This window comes from Mustela erminea, chromosome 1 (genome assembly GCF_009829155.1).
Source record: "Mustela erminea isolate mMusErm1 chromosome 1, mMusErm1.Pri, whole genome shotgun sequence".
NCBI lineage: Eukaryota > Metazoa > Chordata > Mammalia > Carnivora > Mustelidae > Mustela > Mustela erminea.
The window spans coordinates 113,806,802-113,831,024 of NC_045614.1; the positions used below are offsets into that span (position 1 = coordinate 113,806,802).

Here is a 24,223-nt window from a genome sequence, read left to right on the forward strand (position 1 = left end):
GAGGGAGCAGGCCATAAAGCAGGGAGGCAGTGAGCTTAATTGAATTCATGTTTAATAATTACAGGCACCGTGCCCCCCCTTCCCCCTGCCCAGGCAGCAGCAGGGGTGGTGCAGGGGCTGGGGCATATGCCCCCAGCAGCGAGGACGGCAGTCCCATGAGTGATTTTCAGAAAATAAAAAAGGACCCCAGGGGCAGGCGGTGGTGCCCCCCCACCAAGACACACCAAATTTCAAGACTTTATATATAATATATCTCTGTGCCCCAGGGGGAGGAGAGGGACACCTGGCAGCATCCTGGAGGGGGGGCCCCAGGCAGCCCCACGCCATCCTGCCTCTTCAGCCATTTTATTAGCTCAGACACATCGCACTACAGGCACCCATTGCCACCGCCGCTGCTGCTGCCCCCCCTGCAGTCCGGGCGGCTGGCCAGGCCATCCGAGTGTCCATGGGGCTCCAAGTCCCCGGCCCCACCCGCCCTCAGTTGTGGTCAGACTCCTCCTCCTCTGCCTCACGAAGCCACTTGAAGAAGGCTGTGACAGATTTAAGGGCCACGCCCTTGCCCTGTTGCTCAGCAGGGTCCTTGCTACTCTCCCAGCTGTAGAAGGCATCCTCTTTCACCACATCCTCATCATACAGCGTGTCAAAGAACATCCGAAGCAGGTCTGCAAACAGGCAGGACGAGAGCAATTAAAAGGAGTGCTGCCCATAGCCACCCCACTCCACTCCAAAGTTCCGCGGTTAAAACAACGGGCCTGCCCTGCCATCCTGATAATTGTGTCTGACCATCCCAGAGTGATTGGTGGGTCTGTAACAAGATGTTATTCTCACGTTCTAAGAGAGGGTGCACGGTAATGAGTCACAGCAAAACCTTACAAACCTACCCAAGCTTCACCTCAGCAGCTTCACTCATGATATATTTAATGAGGAAAAACTATACACAGAATTGGTACTCCTCAATTTAGGAATGACATTAAGTCCCAGATATATCACTCACCAAAGTCAAGGCTTTATAACCTGGAATGTTCACTGGCCCCCATTATAGATGCTGGTAAACTCAGATCCCAATTCCCTCTTATATTCCACACATACCCTGAACATACAAATCCTCTCTGGCCTTGAGATTTTTACATGTGTTGCATCCTTTGCCAGGAACGTCCTCTCTTGTCCCCTTCCTACCCAATTTCTTTAGGCTCAACTCCAGCACCCCTTGCTCTCTGACTCTCTTTCTCCACACATCCTGGCTACTAGTTAAGCCTTCCCAACCACTTGTCCTAGAAGCACTGAACACAACAATTCCGTAACCCCACACTGCACTGCCAAACTTTCCGAAAGCAGAGGGAGCCCAAGAAGCAAACATGTTTTCTTCTGAATACAAAAAGCCTTGGATCTGGAATCCAGGCCTAGATGAAATGCTTACAGCCATCTACGAGAAGCTGCAAGCCAGGATGTTCCTCAGGGCACACACACCCTCAAATCCACAACACTGCTCCCCAGACCCATCCTACAGCAGCAGAGCACTTATCACAAACTTGTGTTCTAAATTCCATGCACACCCACCTGAGGACCTAACCAATTATCCACCCTGTCTTTTATTTCTGAGCCCAAGTTTCTCCCATCTAAACACAAAAGGCCTCCTTTACAACCACTATCTCTTACAATCAAACAAGAGATTTCTGTCTTTAGGTGAGATTAACTAATCTCAAAGATTCTGTCTACACTTGCTATTTTCCTTTCTTCTTGTCTCAGTCAGGTATTACTCAGTCGTTTTCAATCCAGACTGCCCCCTCTTCTACCAAATACTGTTTATGCCAGAACGACCTCCATGTTTTAACACTCCAAAGGCCCTAAATGTTCAGGTCTGCGCCTATGGAACTCTCAAGTAGCACCTAATATTACAGACCACTTCCCTCTCCTAAAATTACTTTGTTCATAGGGCCCTGTCCTCCTCTAATCCCTACCTGGGGGTCCTCCACTTCCTCAACATTCTATCCCAGGCTCTCACCACTCTCCCTCAGGCAATCCCATATCCTCTGGTGACTGGCCACCAACCCTGACCTCTTCCTTTCCAAATGAATTCCCATACCCAGCTGTCTACCTGACATCTCTGATCATCTCCACCCATGGACTGCAAACTCATTATCCAACGTTCCTAATTCCCCAGGCGAATGGTACCACACCATCCCCTCACCTGCTAAAAAGAGCATCCTGGAAGTCCTCTAACTTCCTCGCTCTTATGACCTCTCCTGCCACGTCAGTGTTATGTTTTAACTGTAACCACACAACTCCCAGCTCCCCTGCTACCAATAAGTTCCAGCCACCAAAACACAACCTGCTCCTAATTCACTGCTCTTGCCATGTTCACATTCACCCTATTCCAAACCACTCTTCCTACTTAATAATGGCCAGGATGATCTAAAAATTTAAAATCCCACAAACCTTTTTCCCAGCCTTAGGCTGAAGGCAAAATTTGTCCCATGGCTTAGACAGCCCTGCAGGACCTGGCCCATGTCCATCTCTCCAGCCCCATCTCGCCTCACACACAACTACTGCTATGTCAAGTCCTTTCTGCCTCATGGCCTTCCTTTACACACAATTCCTTCATTTCAAGTCTCCCCCTCCCATTTGTCATTGGGCTGGTTTGTCAGTTCCTACTCATTATCCCTTACACTAGGTGTCCCCGGAGAGCACCCCGCAGGACCCATCTTCCAACACTCATCACCACTGCTAAGACTCCATGCCTACACAAGAACTGAGCTTGACTTAATTACTGCCTAAGTCCCAGTACCTTGGCACATACCTATTTGCCGAATGCACACTCTCAGGCATGTTAACCTAAATCTCAGTCTCCCAATATGGAAAAGGGGATGATAGTTGTGCGAATTAAATGAGGCAAGGAAAGAAAAGCCTCTCTGCCCCCCACCAGGCCTCAAGAGTACTTGGTCCTTAGAAATCGTAATCACTTCTCACCTACATGCTCCTAGCATCTAAAAGCTGGCTAAGCAAAAAATGGCAGTCCATTAGCCTTCAAAGCTGAGTCTTAACACCTTCCATTTGTAGGCAAGGAAACAAACCCGTGCAGGGGGAAGAAATCAACTACCAGGGCATTTTGCTCTCCAGGGACCACCCCCCTTTCTTGGGTTGAGGCCCTTTCCATGACTCCCCCCACTCTCTGGCAGCACCCCCATCCCCACGCCCTGCAGCCTGGCTCTTACTGGCAGGCTGTTCTAGGGTCACTACAAGGGCCTGGAGGGCGTAGAGCGCCTGCAGCTCCTTTTGCTCATCACACAGGTATTTCTGGAGCAGTTTCGCTCGCGCTTTCAGCACCGCGACATCCACTCGGAGCGGCGTCTCAACTACAGGGAAGAAGACAAGATTTTAAGTGGACTCATGCACCCTCAGCCTGGTCCACAACTAGGAGGTAAACACAAAAACCTCCCTCCCACCATTAGTCTGCTAGGCCCACCCTTGCCCCACCATCTCCCTGGTTCTTCTTACAGATAATTGCAGAATAGCAGACAGTTGTCATGAGAGCTCGAACTAGTGTGTTGGATGCTACCTGCTGCTCACTCAGGTTGGCCTGTGCAGAAGAGAAACAAATGGCCCATAAATTCTCTACCCACACACCAAGAATTCCTCTCCTTTATTCCTCCCTCCAATTTCTCCCAGGAGAAACCTACCTCTATCCAGTCAAACACCTGCTGGTTACTGCTGCCCTCCTTTAGCAGCTTCTCCAGCTGCCTGCTCAGCTCCTCGGAAGAGAGCATCCTTTGGCCAGGAGCTTCTGACTCCTCCCCCAAGGTATACTCCACCTTCTACAAAAAGACCCACAGTCAGGAGGTAAGTACACCATGTGAGTGTGCTGAGGGAAAAGGAAGAAGAATGGCCAGTCCCAGATGCTAGAATTAGCCGAACTCCAGGCACAAACCTGTTCAGCGACAAATGCACTGACATCCTGGCCTTCAGGTAGAAATTCCTTCCAACTGAGTCCAGCCTCTCGCCACAGCGTCCCCACCTTTTTGGGACCCTGGAAAAATGAAAGACCAATTCAACAACCTTCTCTCCCTCAAACACCTAGCTCCACAAATGTCACCCAACAAATATTTACTGAAAGACCAACAGGTGCCCACTAGGTGCTCAGGATGTTACAGAGGTACCAAACAGGCACAGTCTCTCCATGCCTACAGGTGAGTACTGGACAGAGACATCAGCCAAATAATATGTCCACCCAAAGACATAAATCATCTACCCCAGTGCTAAGAACCCGGTGGTGGGGGGGTAGCCTAAGAACCTCTACAGAAGAGGTCAGTCAGCTTTCATAGAATTACCTTTACTGACAAAGGTATAAACAACCAAATCCAAAAACCTCATTTGAGCCTTCTGCACTCCTCTATGCTTCTTTTTCTAAAACAGCTTAGTTTTTCATTATTCCAAGCAATCAAATGCTCACAGGAGAGGACAACTTCTAACAAATATGCCTTTTTGGTTACCAGGTCCAGAAAATTTGAGAAGCAGATATATCCCCCACAATCCCCACATAAACAGTCTGAGCCCATTTTGAGACGGGACAAAAGATTCTGAACGTATTACTGTTTGTAACAAAACATATTCAGAATGAGGACATCAACCCTTAGTAAGACAATCGTAGTTTGAATTTTAAAGATGCTAAACCTAATGCCACTGAATGGTCTCACAGTTGATACATTACATCTAAACGAAAAACCTTAAGCGTTTTAACAGTGTAGCAATAACATGTCCTACAACATGCTGTACCAAGATTCAATGAAATACACATAGTTCAATATGCCTCTCTTTTTTGAAAACACAAACTACCCGAATACAGGTTTCTACCTAAAAGGATAAATAAGATGCTGAAAGAACAATTCCTTTCCATTCAAGTCTCATCTGTCCAGGCCCCAGGGGCAGCTAAACTCTTCAAAGTGCTCTTCCCAGCTCTGGCAACCACGAAGTGCCCTACCCACTTGCCTTTCCTGACTCTCCATCTCTCCATGACATTTGCTTGTCACCACCAACTTTCACAAAGCAGTTTCCAGGACCCTTCTGGGAAAGCTTTCCGTCATGAACATCACCAAAGAGACACTCCTTTGCAACCTCACAATACTCAAGACACTCCATTCTATTTTATTTCACACTGTTTTTATTAAGCCGTTTCTTACTTTTCTCTTACAGCTCGTTTCCTAACTGTGTTTTATTCACTGTGGTATTCCCATTGTCTAGTATGTGGTTGGTAAATGTTTAAAAAAAAAAAAAAAAAATGCTAGGGTGCCTGGGTGGCTCAGTGGGTTTTCGGCTCAGGTCATGATCTCAGGGTCCTGGGATCGAGTCCCGCATCTGGCTCTCTGCTCAGCAGGGAGCCTGCTTCCCCTCTCTCTCTCTGCCTGTTTCTCTGCCTACTTGTGATCTGTCAAATAAATAAAATCTTTTTTAAAAAATAAAATAAAAAAATTTTTTTAAAATGCTAGTTGAGGGTGCCTGGGTGGCTCAGTGGGTTAAGCCGCTGCCTTCGGCTCAGGTCATGATCTCAGGGTCCTGGGATCGAGTCCCACATCGGGCTCTCTGCTCAGCAGGGGCCTGCTTCTTCCCTTCCTCTCTCTCTCTGCCTGCCTCTCTACTTGTGATCTCTGTCAAATAAATAAATAAAATCTTTAAAAAAAAATAAAAAATAAAATAAAAAATAAAATGCTAGTTGAATGAATGACTCAATCAATCAGGGACTTAGGGTCTTAGATTGCCAGTCTCTTCTAGTCTTGCCCAGAACTCATGACAGGAACTGGTCTGAGTGTGCCAGCCTCAACATTTCCTCTTCCCAGTACCCAACACAGCACTACCATCACCATTAATCCTGTCCCACCAAAGGACCATAAGGCATCAGGGTCACAGCAACTGGCCAAAACCACGCGGCAGGAAGAGAAGTTTCAACATGTCCCCCAAAGGCTCTCACTTACCATGCTTTTACACAGAAGCCCCAGAATCTCCAGCAATAGGGAAGCAGCTTTGCCCAGGGGTCTCAGAGGTTTTGTAATCTCCCTAAAGAGAAAGAAAAATACAGTGAGTGTGGATAGCCTCCAAAGCTCTCTCAGTACACTACCCCATCCCTCCCTAAACCCAGGCATTGAACCTGCCATATATGCCTCCTTCCCCAACTTTCTTGTCTTTACCTCCCCTGAATCCCACTAAAAAGGGCTTACCTGAAGAGCTCCCCCATAGGTATCCCACCTTCCTGCAGAATGGGCGTTACGAGTTCTGCTAGGTAGAGCCATACATGGGGGATGTCAATTTCCATGTCTTCAGCCAATTCTAAGATTTCATACAGCCTGCAAATGGAATTCAAAGTCAGGGCATTCTAGGGGTACCCATTCTAGGGGTCAACTGAGTGTCCAATTCCCTGATTTTAGCTCAGGTCATATCTTGGGGTTCCGGAGCGGAGCCCTGTGGCAGGCTCTACACTCAGAGGGGACTCTGCCTGAGGATTCTCTCCCTCTCGCTCTGCCCCTCCTCCCACCTTCCCCCTTTCTCCTCTCTCTCAAATAAAAATGGATCTTTAAAAAAAAAAGGCCAGGGCCTTCTAGCAAAGGCAAGCCGGGGCCCAACTCTCCTTCTGGGGCAACATGGCATTGTTAAAGGATCAACTGTGGGGCCCCTTGAGAACACTTCCTAAACATAGGGCAATTATCTCAAGCTATAGCACACTCTGTCCTTGCACAGTACACCCTACCCCTGCTGGAAGTAACGCTGACCAGGCTGGCTGAGGAACCACTCTTATCCAAGGCTGCATGGGTCCTACAGAGGCGGGAAGTCTGTGGGTATGTCAAAGTAGAAGGCCCTCAGAAGGCATACCCTTGGTAGTACTGAGCAGTGGAGAGGTGCCCGGCAAAGAGCAGCTGGTGCAGCAGCCGCCCCATATGCTCCCGAGCGATGGTGCTGCGCTCCAGTGTTGACTCAATGCCATGCCGCACAAAGATGAAGAGCAGGGAGGGGGAGGCCAGCTCCTGTACGCACTGCACTGCCTCCTGCGGGGGTGCGGGAAGGAGGGAGAGGGCAGTCACAGTCTGCTCCCGGTCCCATGCTCCATGCCTGCCAGCACATGTCCCACCCGCTCTGCTGTCACTCAGACCCCACCTACTGCCCACCTTCATGTCATTGAGATGGAGGTATTCCTCAATGATGGCCTTGGATTTCTTCTCCAGCTCTTCCTCGGAAAGCGCAGCCTTCGGGGGGCTCACCGGAGGCAGGGTGGCTTCTCGCTTCACTGCAGGGGGAAGAACAGATTGGAGAACCCTTAGTTCTTCTTTTTAAGACTTTATTTATTCGAGAGAGAAAAAGTGAGAAACAGAGCACAGAAATAGAGGAGGGGCAGACGAGAAAGAGAAGCAGACTCCCTACTGAGCAGGGAGCCTGTCATGGGCTGGATCCCTGAAGCCTGGGATCATGACCTAAGCCCAAGGCAAGACACTTAACCGAATGAGTCACCCAGGTGCCCCATGGAGACTCTTTAGTTCTAATTTTCCTAGCAAAAAAGGCCTGGAGCTCTGAAGATTGGAGACTGGCTAGTCCAAAACCCACACCTTTCCCTTCCTCTCCCAGCCCCTTACCGGCATCGCGCCCGCGGTCCCGATCCTCTGTCAGGCTAGCTGCCTTGCGCAGTCCCTCAGGCTGGGAGGGCCTCTCTCTACTCCGCTCCTCCACTTCCTTGCTAAAGCTCCGCTTGGTGGCAGGTGTCCGAGAGCGATCGAGCCGGTCCCCACGGTCACCTCCCCGTTCACTCCGCTCTAGGCGGTCTCCCCGGTCCCCAGCTTTCTCACCTCTTTCCCGACTCAAGCTACTCCTGGAGAAAAAAACAGGCATGTCACCTCTCACTTCTACTGCCTAGGCTAAGCCCCCTCTCATATAGCTACCATCGGGCCTAGTTCCTGGCAGCAGGAATGTGCCCGAATTTAGCTAGGGGTGCTGAGCATTACAGGTGTGAGAATTCCTATGGCAACCACCGAAGACCAATGACGGTACGCCCCGCATGAAAAAAAAGACACCCAGGAAACCTCACCTCTGTACCACACGTCTGCTATCTGTGCTTTCTGTAGGTACTGCTTGTTGAAGGGCTGAGAAGCGGTTCAAGGTACTAGTAGCTGGACGAGCAGCTTCTGATGCTGGGGAGGCAGAAAGCCCAGATCAAACTCTCTTCCTACTTTCTTCCACTCTATCTCCTACTCGCACTTTAGGACATCTGGTCCTACTCCCCACACGAACAGTTCTTTCAGTCCCTAGTCCCAAGCACAGACCTCCTGTTATTACCTAACCACACTATACCAAAAGCCTCCCCTACAACCAGGGCTCTGCCCTCAAGAAAGAGGATTAACAGTCACCCAACTCCCTACAGTGGCCTCCATACCTGCATCAGAGGGCTTAGCTCCTGAGCCCCCACTGCTGCCCTTGCCCCAGCTCAATCGTCCTCCAGGTGCAAAGAGCTGGTTGTTAGAATCAATGGAGCCAGGCTGAGGAAGGAAATGGAATGGAGAAGTCATGAATCTGATCTGGCCAAAGCCCAATGCTACACAGTAGCAAACAGCCTAGACCAAGAGCCTGGCAAACTTTTCCTGTAAAAGGCCAAATAGTAAATACCTTAGGCTCTGCAGGCCATATAGTTTCTATTTCAACTATTCCACTCAGCCACTATAGCACAAAGGTGGTCACAGATAATACGTAAGGAGAATGATTATGGTCGTGTTCTAATAAAACAAAGGACACTGAAACTGACATTCTGTATAACTTCATAATACATAATATCATCTACTTTATTCTTTTCAACCGTTAAAAACCCATAAAGGCCACCTGTTAGCTGTGGAATATAGAGAAGCAAGAAATGGGCCGGATTTGCACTCTGAGTTTGCTGACCACTGGCTCAAACGTGAATACACCCCCTTGAGCTGGCAGTCCTGTCTCTAGCAAGCTAACAGTTAGTCCAAGAGGAAAAATTCAGTGGCCACCTTTCCAACTTCAAAGAGTGAGGGCACCAAGATCCAAACCTAGGCTCAGTGCCTGTCTGATCCCTCTTTACCGTCCCACGGCCACCATCACCCTCTCCAATACACCCCCCTACCTTCGTGATCTTGGTGAGTCGTGAGGTGTCTATAGGGCGGCTGCCCTTGCTGATGGGGACTGTGTTCCAGCCACCATCATCCACAAGTGGGAGGCCACGGCCTGGGACAAAGAGAAGAGCATTTGCAATAATGAGTACCTCCTAGCACCCTATCACCTGGGGCCGCCCCCAGCCCCCCTTCCTCAGATCCTCAGTTCCATCATGTGGTCTCAGTGGCCCAGACACGTGGCACTAACAAGAAGTCATCAGTGGAAAGCATAACCCCTCACTCTGCCCCCTCCTTAATCTGAGCCTCAAACTCACTAATGGGTGGGCCAGGAGGGCCACCCCGACGCTTGTCGCTGCCCTTGGCCATCAGCTGTTGCACTTTTACATGTTCCCAGTGCTCCTCCATCTCAGCTTCCTTGTGAATCTGGTCAATAGTCTTGGGACCCTGGTCCCCACGGCGTGGCACCCAATTGCTCTGCAGGAACAGAAGACCAGTCACAAGGTCACCGTATCAGAGGGCCAGCTGAAGCAATGTCGGGAACCAGGGCACCGTGTACAGAAAGCAGACCGGCAGTGGGAAGGAAAGGACACACACCCGTCGCAGATCCAGCACGTCTTGCAGCATAAAGCGGATTCGGGATGAAGTCTTCTTTTCCTTAATGATTTTTTCCATCTGGTTGAAATACTGATCCATTCGGGGCTAGAAGAGACCAAGGGATCAAGTCAGGAACCAGTAATATCTCCCCCTGGCCACAGGCCCGGCCCCTCCTCAGACCCTCAGCTCCATCACTGGGGTTTGGCAGGCTACACAGCAGCCCAGCAAGGAGCTGGTGAGCCAACAGCAGACCCCAGGCACTTCGGCCGTCCCACTCCACATCCCAGGACCCCTACCTTGGCTTTTTCAAAGTCCAAATCTTTGCCAATGGTAGTGAGCAAACGACAAAGGCATTCAAGGGACTCTTCGTCATGGTTCTTAAGTAACTTGACCACACAGTCATGCATTATCGCCTCTGTTAACATCTTCAGCTTAAACAACTCGCCAATAAATTTAATATTCCCTAGCGAGCGCCGCCGGGCTATGTCTCGAGCCTCTTCCAACTCTTCCTTCAGGCGTCCCCGTTCCTCTGCCTGCCAGTTACAGGACAGAAATCCATGAGAGAGGTACCCAGACATTGGATTAAAACCCTTCTCTCCTCCACTATCTGGATTCCCAACCCTAGCAGCAAGCATTCCTGCCTTAAGGCAGAAAAGCCCCCAAAATACCATCACCCCCAGCCCCCTTTTACCCTCCACCCCAGCACGTAGCAGAGCAGCAAGAGGCGGGCAGAGCACTTGGTGCATTCCTCACCGTGGCAGCTTCATCCATCTCTTTTTGCTTCTTCTCAAAAACTTCATCATCATCTTTGTCTTTTTCAAACTCTTTCTGACATCGATTCAGTAACAGTTTTCGGAAGTTCACAGTCACTGTTGGCTTTTCTGTAGTCGGCACTTTCAGCTGTACGTCAGAGAACATCACATGTAGATGGGTCCCAAGCAGGCAGACCCTCCCAGAGTCTTTAGCTACCTAACCCAGGAAGACCCTTGGCCCCCACTCTGCCACCTCCTGCCTGCCATCAACAGCACAGGCTGGAAGAGAACCAAGAAGCTGAACTCAAGAAGTCTTAGGAAAAGAAGGAGGAGACTAGACCACAAGGGTTAGTAACAGTGGAAACTAACCGCCATGAGGCAGCGGCACATGTTGGCATAGGCCACGGAGAAGTTGGGCTCTGAAATGGCCTTCTCGAAGATAAGGTCAATGACCCCTTTGAGGCGTTCCTCAGTGTCAATGGCCAGCTGCGTCACCTGCTTCATCAGCTGCTGGAACATCTGGGGTGTCAGCTTATTCAGGATGGAGCGCACCCTGCGGAACAGGTCCTGGGAGAGGGAACAGAAAAGACACAGAATCCAGTGAGGTTCTCAGAAGAGGTCGGTGGGAGAGTGGGAGAGATGAGAGAGGGTGGTATGGGACTCAAGTAGCCACCAGTGGTAAGAATGACAGAAACAAAGAGGGCAGAGCTGGCTCAGAGAGCAGAGCTTAAGAGAAGAAACAGCAAAAGCAGCACTGGCCAGTACCTGGGTTTTGCTGCCATCAGCATCCTCTTCCCCTCGATCCTTATCAGCGGCTGTCCGCTTGCTGCTGGGTTTCCAGGCTTTCTCTGCTTTGTTCAACTTTATATCTTCAGTCATTAACACTGTGGCAATGATCTTGCGGGGTTCCTTTCGGGGGCCCTGCTGAGAGCGCCGGGGTCCCAGACCAGCCTGCTAAGCAAGGGGTAAGGACGAGTGAAGATACAGAGCAAGTCAGCAGAACCCGTTACAGTGCTATCACACAGTACCAGGGCAGATGCCCCCTCCCCTCAGCAGGACAAGGGAGCCATCCCCTCACCCCCCTTGACCATCTGTCCCTCTAGCCAATCCCACTCACCGGCCCTCGGGGCAGCTCCCCACCTGGACCACCCCTCGGGGGCCCACGGTTGCTGAGGGCTGGTCGGCCAAGGTTGGCAAAAGAAGGAGTGAAGTCTGGACCACAATTTATGCCTTGAGGTCTAGTAGGGTCCGGTGGCCGCAGTGGTGTTTTATTGGCCTGCAAAGGGGACAGGGAAGGCGTGAGAAAGAGGCTATGGCTCCTGACTACTCTTTGAGACCTCAGGCCCCTCCCCCAGCCAGCCAGCCAGCCAGCAAGCCCGAACAGACCCTCCCCCTCAAGCCTACCAACCTTATCCAACACCACATCGCTGATATGGGGCAATCCCTCCGGCTTCTGCATGCTGGCAAAGATGAACTGAAAGCCAAGGAGGAACTCACGGTCGTAGCGCTTTTTCTCCTCAAGATTTAGAGGCTTCCACTGATCTACGAAGAAGACGAGATGAACCAATCATACCTTTGTCTCTCAGGGCCCTGGCAACAGCACCCAACCCTTCTGAACCTTTCTTTCAGGATACCAGACTTTTTTTTTTTTTTTTAAGGTTTATTTACTTATTTGAGAGAGTGTGCGCACGTGCACATGTGCAAGTGAGCAGAGAGAGAGAGAGAGAAAAAGCATGAGTGGGGGGGAGGGGCAGTGGGAGAGAAAGAAGCAGGCTCCCCACTGAGCAGGGAGCCCATATAGGGCTCAATCTCAAACCCTGGGATCATGACCTGAGCCCAAGATAGATGCTTAACCCACTGAGCCACCCAGGCGCCCCAGCATACCTGACTTATACTCATACTTCTGTTCCCCAGGCTGGATGTTCTCTGCATTGTGAATTTTGTCTTCCTTTGAGTCCCAGGTCTCGTCTGCTTCCTCGGGCCTCGGGGGTGCACTACTGCCCTCAGGCTCCGGACCAGAACTGGTGCCCACAGGAGGCTGATTCTCCACTTCTGGTACTCCTGGGCTCACCTGTAAACATAGAATATTCCGTTTTGGTTGCAGTATGACTAGTGTTCATACCCAAACTCCGTCCTCTCTCCTCCCTTACTTTCTGGCTCCCTTACCTCCTTGAAGGCATCCAGAATGTCGCCTACAGCCTCCTTCTTATTGAGCTCCTTAATTTTCCGTCTCCTCTTTGGCACAGACACTGCCACTGTTTGGGGGGGTGGGTAACAAAATACGAATAACTTACGGAGTACCCCTAATCCCTGGGGAAATTAAAAAAGAAAAAAGCAACTACTCTACAGTATTTCCTCTTTCCATCACACCCACTTCAGACTTAAAATTCCTTAATCTTGGAATTTTATCTCTTAGGTTCCATCAAGGGCTTCTATGACCCAGACACGGTGGGCACAAATGAGAGGTCATCAATAAAGAAAAAAAAACCCACGCTTTCCAGCCTGCCCCATCTCCACCATCCAGCCACACCTTACCTTGGGTGGTGGCTGCTGCCTCCAAATTCTGCGACAGGTGGGCTGCAACAGGGGTGCTCTCCGGGGGAAGAAGTTCCTCTCCTCCCTTCTGACCCTCAGCGTCTCCTGCTTCTCCTTCTTCCTCCTCTTCCTCCTCTTCCTCCATTTCCTCCTCCTGAGCTGGGGAAGTAGCTGGAGGAGCCATAGCCGGAATGGCAGAGAGGACGGTGGGGGAAGCCACTGATGCGGGAACCTCCTTGACCTGCTCCTCTGGCTCACTGACTGGGCTTAAGTCCACAGCTGGTGGCGAGGGGGCTCCGTTGAGCAGTTCCTCAGGTTGGGCAGTTGGAGCAATGGGCACGGGGGATTCAGAGGGACAAGCTTGGGGAGGGAGAGGAGCAAGCTCTGGGCTCGACTCCACCTCTGGTGCCAGATCCTCAGATGGGACCATGCCATTTGGTTCAGGAAGAATTTCCTCTTTGTGAGATGCAGAGGGGGTGGAAACCTGGAGAGGACTGGAAGAGAACTCAGACTCTGGAATCGGTTTGCTAAGTGTCACTTCTACTTCCAGTATGGGTTCAGCGAGGGGAGTAGGTTCTGGAGAGAGGCAATATGGCTCCCCAGGTTCACGGGGCAGAGGGGTGGATTCTTCTACAGACATCTGGATCATCCCTGTTGTCACAGTGTCCCCAGGAACAGAGAGGACTGCGAGATTAGGCTCAGACCCCGGGTCCAAGATTGGGGGTGGTGATGGGGTCGGACAAGGTGACGAAGGCTGGGATTCTGAAGGGCTGTGTTCTGGGCCAGGCAGGCCCGGCCGGCTCCCAATGATTGCTCCCTGGGACCGATCATCTACACACAGGAAAGAAGACGAGTCATTAAAGGCAGGCCTTCACTGATGTTATCCCCCCTCCTCCCAGCCAAGACATTCCCAGCCTAACACCCACCCCTGCAATCTTATCCCACCTTAGCCTTTTCCCCTCTCACCCAACATCTAGTCCATTTGCAAAATCCCACTACCCATTCTTCTCTGGCACCCAGGTCAAGTTACTCCACCTCTTCAACATGTGAAATTGTCACCCTCCTTGTCCCCATAAAAGCTCTGCCCTACCTGCTCACTTACCTGGCCGAACAACAACAGCAACCTGGGGTGTCTCCCCATTAGCTTGAGGCTCCAGACCGCCTCCCGTCTGCAGGACACAAAGGGTTACCAAATTTGCCCTGAAGAGGCCCACAACCCTTCTCTACTAGAGCCATTGCTACTTTAACTCTGCCTAAAAATCCAGGAAAACAGGGAAAGAAATCCCTTAGTTGAAAGAAAAGATCAAAGGACTTGGCAACCCAGGTCAGAACAGCCATCCTAGCCAGGGCCTCACGCAAAGATCAGACAATACCTGGGGAGGGGTGGGTGTGGAGGCGGTGCGGGCCCCAGACATGATCTCCTCTGTGATATCCTTCCCTCCTTGGTTTGGATCTCGAATTCGGATCTGGGGAAAGAAAGCTCCGGGATGAGTGGGAAACAGGAGGAGCCCACCTCTCCACCCTGCCCCACTCCTAAGACTCCAGGCCAACCCCCCACCCCCCACTGGGAAGCAGGTGGGTGGGTGCCAGAAACCCCATGAGTTCTACTGTCAACCCATCCAGCTCATCTTGTACTCCCTACCCTGGCCCCCCACCCCTAAGAGACCCTTGACCTCACAGAGCAGCCCCGTACATCACAATGCCCCTCCCTCCATCAGCCCTGCCCCACCAGCAGTCCCCAAGTCACTGGCTGCACACCATGGGGCCCAGGACCCCCATCTAGCACCCATACAGCTCACTTGTGGCTAGTCTGCCTGATCTCTGGGGGCAGGGCCCAGATCCAGTGGGTGGAGCCAGGGTGACTCAGCGGCTTCCCCAGCCCTGGCACCCTATTCTGGGCACCACGCCCAGGGCTTGAGGATTGAGCAGAGGCGGAGGCCTCAAGAGCTTCCAGGACTGGGAGGTGGGGGGTGGGGCCACAGAAAACAAATGATTTCCAAGACAAGCCACCAGAAACATAGAACCAAACATAGATCTTATGGACCCCCAGAACCTGGGTCTCTCAGGAACCCCCGCAGGAGCCTCTTCAGTCCTCCCATGAGCCACTTCTACACTGAAGTCTTAGCCCTTACAAAGAAACTAAGCACTTCAGAGATCTCCATTCTCTAACCACTCCCAGCTGAAGATCTCCTTCCTCAACTTTCTGCTCCCTGACCCACAATGTGCCTGACCTTGATTCTCCCTCTCCCAGATGTCCCAGAGCCCCTTGCTGCTACTCACGGTCTTCCGCTCCCTCTTGGGAGCAATCTGGGGTGGCTGGTTCATCAAAACTGGGGTGGGGGCGACACCAGTGGGAAACTGCTGCACACCCTGGGCTGGGTAGTAGGCGCCAGCTTGGGGGAGGGGGAGAGACACAGAAAGGAAGAATGGCGGCAGCGTCAGGGCCCAGCCATATACAAACGCCTGCTTGAACGCCTCCCATCCCCAGAACCTCTCATCACCCACAGCCAGCCCCTTGCCCTGCCCCACCCACCTCCCCAAGGGAATTAGGTGTCTATCAAAGCTGGGGAACCAGTCTGAACTGCGTTTATAAGAATTCCTGACACTGACATACACACACCTCGTAGACAGGCACTCCTTCCCCACCACATACCAGCTACTACTACCAGGACTTTTATTTCACTTCTACCCTATAAGGTATTATGTATGCCCCCAACCCCCAGCAACATACACGCATGTATTCTGAGGGAGCAGCAACAACTTAACCTGAAACAGAATCAGGTCTTTGGCTGGGATTGAGACAGACAGATTTGCTAACCCTGTTCCACTTAACCTGAGTTCAGTTCCAGTCTCCAGCCCTTTACTAAGGGGCAAGGAAACAAAGAGTAACATTATGAACCAGGCCCAGGATGTGGAAAAATTAATTCCTTAAAGCAATGGTCTCCAAAATGGGATGTGTTCTTTAATCTCATCCGTAATCTCCACTTGTTTTTAACAAGCAACATTAAGTGTGTTGTTTAAATGATGCATGTGTATAAACAAACAAAAACATACATGTATTAGAGGTACATACTCAAAATTTTTCCTGATAGATGATCAAAAAATTTTGGAAACCACTGCCATAAAGAACAGACTAATCCTTCCCTAGAACACAAATGAAAAACAGCTACAAAACCTCCATAATCCACGTTACATGGGCTCCCACCAACCATGGAACAAGTGTCACAGGGAATGCTTACTAAGAGACCCTCAAACTTGTGCCTTGGACACAGGGAGGACTCCCAACTCTCGCCAACAGGATAAAATGCTCCCTGCCCCCCCACCCCTCCACCCAACAGCAGTTTCACATTAAGCACCAATCCCTACTACCTACTAACTCTATCGTTTTTAGACCAAGGAATGAGCCTAGGAAGAGTCTAGGAATTCGTGGGTGAGTTTAGATGCTCCCTGGGACTCACTCCCATCAGACTCCCTCCTCTGCTTACCGTAAGTCCCAAACTCTGTAGGGCTCGCACCCGGATAGAAGCTTGGGGCTCCTGGCTGTACAGGATACTGCTGTGTCGGGACAACATATGTGGAACGCCCCTGGTGGGGAAGAGGGAGGAGGAGGGGAGAGGAGTTGAGGGAGCTATGAGTACCGTATCAGACTACAAAGAGAATGCAAGGCATGACAGGACAAGACACTGTGGGCAATGATGAGAAGGAAGTCCCACCACTGCAGAAGAAACGGGACTGGAGGTCAGGGTAGGGGAGAGGAGGATTGGGGTTTAAGGTTCCGAGGCTTCCAGCCCCCAAGCCACCAACCTCACCTGTCCAGGGATGTAGTAGGCCCCTTGGGAGGCTGAGTAGGAGATCTGGGAAGGGATCATCATTACTTGGGATCCAGCAGGGTAGACATGGGCAGCTGGGCCAGGGCGGGCGGGGGCTGCACTCTGCACTCGGGTGGCTGCACTGCTTGGGGGCTGGGCCCGGCTGGGGTAGAAGTGCTGTCAAGAGGGAGGAAGGCAGTTGGTGTTGGGAAGGGAGGAAATGGGACAGCAAAATGGCCACTCCACAATGTCTCTCATCTGGGGAGAAGTACTGGGGGCTCTGGAGCACAAGGGCCAATCCTAACTCACCTGACCAACTGATGGTTAAGTGGCCCCTGGTACTCACATGTAACCTCCACATTCAGGTATGCGCTTCGCACTCCATGAATATTTACTCCCTCACTGCCGTGCATTCTCATGTCACCTCTACCAGGCTACCCCTCTGCAAAGGCTCCCTAATACCCAGATGCATCATGCCTAAGTAAAGCCCTTTTGGGCAACATACTCCCCAGCATGCATTACTCCACCCTAAGGTAGAGAGGAGCTAACCACTAACATGCAACAGTCTCCCAGTTCCCAGATATGCACTCTGCCAAGATCTAGCCTCTAACATGCATCACTCGGCGTCAGACTGAGGACCTTAACAGCAGACGTGTCCCCACCCTGAAGACCCGGTCCCTGTGTCTAGCCCTGGACTAGGGTGGAGGTTAAGAGTGAGACCACGAGAGGGTCCAGGATTAGCAAAGGGGTATTACCTGCAGAGACCTGAATCCTCCCTGAGAGCACATGGGGACAGGAAAGAAGAAAATTATCCCCAAGGTGATGAGGGAGAAAAAATGAAGAAGCAGGACAAGAATGCTCCCACTTAGTGAGGAAGAATTTAGGGAACAGAGAAAGGCAAGAACCAGCTGGAGTGATTATCTCGCCATAGTGCAAAAAGAAAGAAGGGAAGGGGAATGGAGCATTCACAACCCCCTAGGAAAAGGAGGAAAGAGGAAAACAGGAGTTGGCAGCAGGGCCTAAAGCACTGCTCCCAATTCTCAAGGCACCAGGACCCCTAATAATGCCACCCCCACCGATTCCATACTCCCCAAGGGGCTGCCCACCGTAAGTAATCAACAGCACAAAGTGCAGAGCCGCATGAAAGAACACAAAGCAACTCTCAGGAAATTGGGGCAGGTACAGGGCCTCCAGAGTTTCCATCCTAGGCCCAAAACTGGCCTAAACTTTCCATGGCTCCCACCCAGGCCCCCTACTCCCCTCCCCACAGCCCCTCACCTGGCGGGGCTGAGAAGGCGTGTTCATTTGTGTCGCTTGTGGCGTACTGAACACCACCGGTGCTGTCTGCCCCGGGGGAAACGCTGGCTGAAGGGGGGAGACCAGAGTTCAGCAAGAGGGGAAACCCGGGTGGGGCAGAAACCTAAGCTGGTAAAGTAAGGGGAGCAGACCTGTGGCAGGAGCTTCAGCAGTCCACATGCCCCCTCTTCCCCATGACAGCCCCTGAGAACAGCCCAGGGGCCCTGTCTCAATTTGGCAGCAGGAAGCTGCACTTTGCCCTGACACAGATGGGGGTGGGAAAATCCAGAGGTTGGAACCTGTTCCTGACCAGCTGCCGGATCGCCCCCACCCCCATCCCAGTCTCTACTAATTCCTCCCTAATTACCTGTGGGAGTCCAGGGGATGGGGCAGGTGGGGGGCCTGTGGGCTGTGGAGCTTTGTTCATTTCATTTGGTGCCACATCAGGGTCCCCCCAGCACCTGTTAGGAAAGAGTGGAGCTCGGAAAGGGGAAGGGACCCAAGCTTAAAGCAAATGGGAGTGGGGGAGGGGATGAAGCAAGGGCTGGGTCCCACACAGAGTCCCAGAGGCGTGAAGGGGGTGAAGGAGCAGAAAAGATCCATCTTACGTCCCCACCAACACGTTGTCAAACCCGCGTCACCTCCAACCACCCCCCTGGTCTGCTGAAACAGCCCCCTCACTCACCCCCTCGGTTAAGAATAAGTCCACGGTGCGGCCTACAGGTTCTGGGCATCCGAGGGCCTGGGGTTGGGAGGTGAGGGGTATCAACCTGGCTCCGCGGGGCCCAAGACCAACCAGACCGGAAATTCCAGGTCTCGCTGGCACCAGGCTCCCGGATCACAAACGGAGCTAGCAGCTTCGGCCGTGGTGTCCCCACCCCCCACCTGGGGACACCCGGTTCGGGGGCCAGGCCCAGGGGCACACAAGGCACGCCTGCTGCGGGTGGCCGCGGGGGCACCCTCACGGGGCCAGACGGAGGCCTGCCGCCGCCCAGAAGTGGAGGCCAGGAAGGGCGGGAGTCGGGCCGTAAAAGGCCAGGCGGGCGGCGGCCGAAGAGGAGCCGGTTCCTAGCAAGTGAGGGTCGGCCCGGAGGGCGGGCGGGGCCGGGGGCTCCTCCCTGCCCGCCGCTGCCGCCTCCCTCCCCTGCGCCCTCCCTGCGCAGCGCCGGCCAGTGCCAAAGAACAACGTGTCACTTCCCGGCGGCCGGGCCGCAAAGGGGGGAGGGGGCGGTGGGCCGGGAGCCGCGGTGCCTGCGCCTGCGGAGCCCCCTCGGGTCAGGCCGAGGTGGCACTTCGCGGCCGGAGAACCCGGCACCCTACCAGCCCACGGGGACCGCATATTCCGGCCCCGCGCTCCCCCACCCCCACCCAGCAGTCAGGCCGGGCCAGGCCGGGCACACGTGGGCCAGGGATCGGGCCCTGGCGGGTCGGGGCCCGAGCTTGGGCCGCGGGGCCAGGGCGCCGGGGCGGCTGCGCAGGGCGGCCGGTCCCGGCCCGGATGGCGGCGGATGCGGGGGGAGGGGGTGGGGGGGCCGGGTCGGGCCCGGACATGGCGGCTTTACCTTCAGTCTCCTTCAGTCCGCGCGGCCGAGCCCCACGCAGCCGCACAGACGTAGTCCACAACCATTTCCGGCTCCCCGCACAGATCCCGCTCGGCGGCCACCGCTTCTCCGCAGGCGCAGCCGGCGCCCCCACGTGACCGGCGCAGAGGGCGGAGCTGCGCTCGGCGCCGGGGAGTACAGACGATTTGCCCCGCCTCGTCATGTGACAGTCATTGCCCGCCCCCTTGTCCCCTCCCGAACTTTGGAACTTCCAGACCGACCCCCCTCTGCGTCTCTGTTCCGCTGTTCTTTTAGTTCATTCATTCTTTGAACAGGCATTTATTGAGTGCATACTAAGTACTAGGCCAGTGGTGGCGGCGGCAGGGCGGGACAGGACGGGGCGGGGCGGGGTGGGGAGCGTGTTGAGAATACCGAAATTAAAGACTCGGTCCTGCCAAAATAAATCATGATACAAATACGTAAAGAAATAAAAATTATGCAGCCTTTGAAAATAAAGTGAAATACCTATTAAACTGAATGCTAGGCTAAAAGGACTGAAACATTCTAAGGAATTCGTACGAGAAAATTTGCCTTAAAAGATCAGCCACTAACCTGGGAGGGACAAAAGTCAATCATGGAAAGTTCAGAATAATGATGGAAGAAGTAATCCCAAAATTCCTGCCGTGCAGCCAAAAGACTTTTGGCACCAGGAGGAATTGTCCTAGAGCCACAGCCAAATTCACATACTCAAATAGCCTGGGTTTTAATCCAAACTGCTACTTCCCCAGCCATGTACTTGCTACCTACGTACTTAATAACTGTTGTAAAATGGGAAGATTTGAAATCAAGCAGTTTGGCACAGTCTGAGCTTTTAACCACCGTACTCTCACAATGATAAATTCCACGCTATTGGATTAAAGATTAAGATTAAAGGGGTTAATTCCTGTGAAAAGGGCTTGAAACAGTGCCTGCGTACCTGGCAAAGACACTCTTGTGGACTGTGGGTGTGGGTGTGTTCATGTGCACACATATAATCTCAAAAGAAAGAAAACATTTTCTCCATACCAACGAAAACGTGGTCACTTAATATATATGACCGATGTGATCTCAATCTTCACAATTTCCTATAAAACAAACTGCATTCTTCCCATTGTGTATGTGAGGAACTGAAGCTCCAACAGAGAGCAAAATAGATTCATGGAGGAAACATAGCGAGAATGAAAATGCAGATCTAGTGTTCTCTGACTCTTCATTTTGGTTCTGTGACTTTGTCATGTATGACTCCTTTCTCTACTCTTCTAATTTCTTTCTCCTAAGCAAACTAATATATAAAAATCGACTACTAATATATATATATATATATATGTATATATATATATATATATATTACTTGCCTACATGCCAACTGAGTGAAACCTCTCTCTCAAACTCATTACAAGGTACCACCTAAAAGACATCTCCACCTGATCATCCCACAGGCATTTCAAATTGTGTATGCCCCCCCGCAAAAAAATGTGTATGCCCAGATAGAAACATCATCTCTCCCAGCTCAGGAGTCCTCCTCCACCTCACCCCCATACATGTTGGTGCCCGTGTATTCTTTTCCAATGAATAGTGCCTAACCTGGAAATCTAGGATTCATCCTACATTCCTTCCCATCCATGTACTACCTCTAATCAGTCACCAGGTCCTCTTGGTATTTGGATCAAATTCAAGTCCTATTATACTTAAAAAATCTTTCTTCCGCCCTTCCCCACTTCTAATACCCTAGTTAAGGCATTTATTCCCTTTCCCTGGTCTCCCAGCCTCCATGGTGAGCTTCCTAACCCAGATAACTTATGCCACTTTCCCACTCCCACTCAGTGGTCTCCATTGAGAAATAGTCAATTTCTGAGAACAAAGCTCTTCTAAACCTGATCTGAGCCTGTGTCTCTTTTACTGTATCTCCTACTACTTTTTCCTGGCCCTGCACACTTAGCCAAAGCAAACTATCCGTGGTTTCTGAAAACAAATAGCTTTTCTACCTTCCTTTAGTACTCCCTTAGTGATATTCTTCCTTTTCCCTCTGGACAAACTCATCTTCCTCCAGGTCTCATCTCCCTCAAAATTTTCCCCTGATCTACCTAGGCACTTAAGCTCTATTTCAATGATTCCAGGGTACCTTCTTCACACTCCAGTACAGTATCAGTAACAATGTATCATAATTGTTTTCTTTTCCATTAGTAAGCTTTTTAAGGATAGGGTTTTGGTTTTTTGCGAGATATTCACATCCCCACAAATTAATGTTCAGTGCAGAGTAACGCTCCACTAATACTTATTGCTGAATGAATGAATGAATGTGAAAGGTTAAGTCATTATGAAAATTTTACTCTAAAGGAAAATCACTGATTTGCGAAAGAATTATCATTTTAATTAGACTGTTTTACAGTTTACAAATCACTTTCCTTTTTTAAAATTTTTTAAATTTTTAAGTAGGCTCCACACCCAGCATGGGGCTCAAACTCACAACCTAGCAACTCAAGAGTTGCATGCTCCATCAACTGATGAGCCAGGTATCCCTACAAATCACTTTCTAATTTGTCTTTTTTCTGTTTTAAGATTTTATTTTGGGGGCACCTCTTGGTTTCAGCTGAGTTGTGATCTCAGGGTCATGAAATCGAGCCCTGTGTTAGGTTTGATGTTCAGTGCTCACTTTGCTTAGGTTTCTCTCTCCCTCTTCCTCTGTCCCTCCCCCCCATGCACTTTGTCTCTAAAGTAAATAATCTTTAAAAAAAAAATTTATTTTTAAGTGATCTCAACACCCAACATGAGGCTCAAACCCACAGCCCCAAGATCAAGAGTCACACATTCCACTGACTGAGCCACCCAGGCACCCCATCAAATTATCTTTATATCACCACCATTGGATATCAAGGAAGGCAATTACAATATCCCCATTTTACAGGGAACAGAGGCTCACCAGACATGCTGATTTGCTCAGGAACACAGAAAATCCCATTAAGGGGATTAGACAGGTCTCCTGACTCCCAAGTCTAGTACTTCAACTTTTTATACAGGTTTTATACAGACTGCCAAAGAAGAACAGAGATAAGACAACAGAGACACTAATCCAAAGTTGCCATTCTCCAGCTAGCCAAGACCTTGGACTACAAGAGGGTCTTGAAAGGCTCCATGGCTACAGACACGAATCAATTTTGTAAGGGCATAGGCTTTGGAGTCAAACAAACTTAGACTCTAATCCTGGCTCTACCACTACTATGTGACCTTGAGTAAGTTACTGAACCTCTCTCCAAACTTTATATTCCTTACCAAAATACAGGCATTATACCTACCTCTTAAAGCTATTATGAGATCACTGAATGTTTCAACATTTATAGAAGACCTATTAAGTGCCAGACACTGCTCAGAAGCTAAACCCTCAGAAAGTGTTGGTTAGTTATGATTATCTGGCAGGGCCATATGTTCTTCTGTACTGCATCCATAGGGGTCCAGGCCCCAACTGGCAGCATAGCTATACTCATACGAACCCCACCAGGAAGGAGCACTGAAGATTGAAAGTGATTACATTACAGGAAGGAGACTACTCCTTTTCCCCATTGCTACACTAAGAGGAAGGTCAGGGTCAACCTTTGCTGCACCCAGCTTCTACAAAGATAGCATAGAATTTAACATGATCAAATCTCTCCAACAGCAGCCTTCCAAGAGAAAGAGGATCACAGGAGACAATGATGTCCCTTTCAGGGGCACTTCAGTGGCTCAGTCAGTTAAGCACCTGCCTTTGGCTCAGGTCATGATCTGGGGGTCCCAGAATCAAGCCCTGCATTGGGCTCGTGCTCAGTGGGGAATCTTCTTCTTCCTCTTTCCCTCTCTCCACTCTTGTGCTCTCTCACTCTCTCTCAAATAAATAAATAAAATCTAAAAAAAAAAAAAAAAATCTTTCATTCAGTAGCACAGAAGTTAGAAAGTAAGACTGACTGCTGCTTCTTAAAACAGGGATCCTCAGCCCTGAGTCAGGGAATGATGAATTTGAGGTGGGTGTGCATTGGTGGACTGGGGGTGGGAATAGTATCCACAGCTCCTCAGGAAGTTATCTGTAACAGTTTGTATTAAAATTTGTGTATATGTATCTCCTAGAAAGAAGATCAGAAGATCCATTACACTGATCAGCTTCTCAAGGGTTCATGCCCCTAAAGACGAACCACTATTTTAAGATAATTAGGAAAGAGAGGAAAAGGGCAAGGAGTTTAATTTGTTCCATTCAGGGCAGCCTCCCTGCTAGCCTAGGCTCAGGGCTGCTATAAACAATGGCTTCTCAGGACGCCTGGGTGGCTCAGTGGGTAGAGCCTCTGCCTTCAGCTCAGGTCATGATCCCAGGGTCCTGGGATGGAGCCCCGCGTCGGGCTCTCCGCTCAGTGGGGAGTCTGCTATTCCCCGCCCCCCGCCTGCCTCTCTGCCTACTTGTGATTGCTCTCTCTCTCTGTCAAATAAATAAATAAAATATTAAAAAAAAAAAAAAAAACAATGGCTTCTCACATCAACTCCCCACCCTGGTCTGGCCTCCAGCCACAATACCCCAGAAAACACACACGGAGGGA

General features: G+C 50.9%; 1 protein-coding gene and 2 non-coding genes across 11 annotated transcripts; all 3 read right to left on the reverse strand.

Annotated features, from left to right (window-relative positions):
• Nucleotides 1-35: 35 nt before the first annotated feature.
• Nucleotides 36-19,795, reverse strand: EIF4G1 (eukaryotic translation initiation factor 4 gamma 1). 9 transcript variants are annotated; one of them, XM_032338732.1, is made up of 34 exons: nucleotides 19,650-19,709; nucleotides 18,773-18,829; nucleotides 18,455-18,548; nucleotides 18,070-18,156; nucleotides 17,547-17,567; nucleotides 16,792-16,968; nucleotides 16,468-16,567; nucleotides 15,263-15,375; nucleotides 14,356-14,448; nucleotides 14,085-14,151; nucleotides 12,983-13,813; nucleotides 12,614-12,702; nucleotides 12,332-12,518; nucleotides 11,856-11,989; nucleotides 11,565-11,723; nucleotides 11,213-11,398; nucleotides 10,817-11,014; nucleotides 10,449-10,595; nucleotides 9,992-10,228; nucleotides 9,696-9,800; nucleotides 9,416-9,575; nucleotides 9,113-9,213; nucleotides 8,405-8,507; nucleotides 8,060-8,162; nucleotides 7,611-7,843; nucleotides 7,149-7,267; nucleotides 6,856-7,028; nucleotides 6,207-6,332; nucleotides 5,964-6,045; nucleotides 3,926-4,024; nucleotides 3,678-3,812; nucleotides 3,496-3,577; nucleotides 3,213-3,353; nucleotides 36-662 (listed from the first exon to the last, which is right to left on the reverse strand). In XM_032338732.1, exons 3-34 carry the CDS (start codon nucleotides 18,512-18,514, stop codon nucleotides 478-480), a joined length of 4,833 nt encoding a protein of 1,610 aa, XP_032194623.1. In that variant the 5' UTR covers nucleotides 18,515-18,548; nucleotides 18,773-18,829; nucleotides 19,650-19,709; the 3' UTR covers nucleotides 36-477. The 9 variants fall into 9 exon arrangements, with proteins under 9 accessions (XP_032194623.1, XP_032194606.1, XP_032194615.1 ...); XM_032338715.1 differs by having other exon boundaries at nucleotides 11,213-11,401; XM_032338724.1 differs by lacking the exon at nucleotides 18,773-18,829 and having other exon boundaries at nucleotides 11,213-11,401; nucleotides 19,650-19,712.
• On the reverse strand, nucleotides 9,291-9,366 carry LOC116581820. The gene has a single exon (XR_004282242.1). It is a non-coding gene; the product is annotated as a small nucleolar RNA SNORD66 (small nucleolar RNA).
• Nucleotides 12,857-12,925, reverse strand: LOC116581823. The gene has a single exon (XR_004282243.1). It is a non-coding gene; the product is annotated as a small nucleolar RNA SNORD66 (small nucleolar RNA).
• Nucleotides 19,796-24,223: the final 4,428 nt, after the last annotated feature.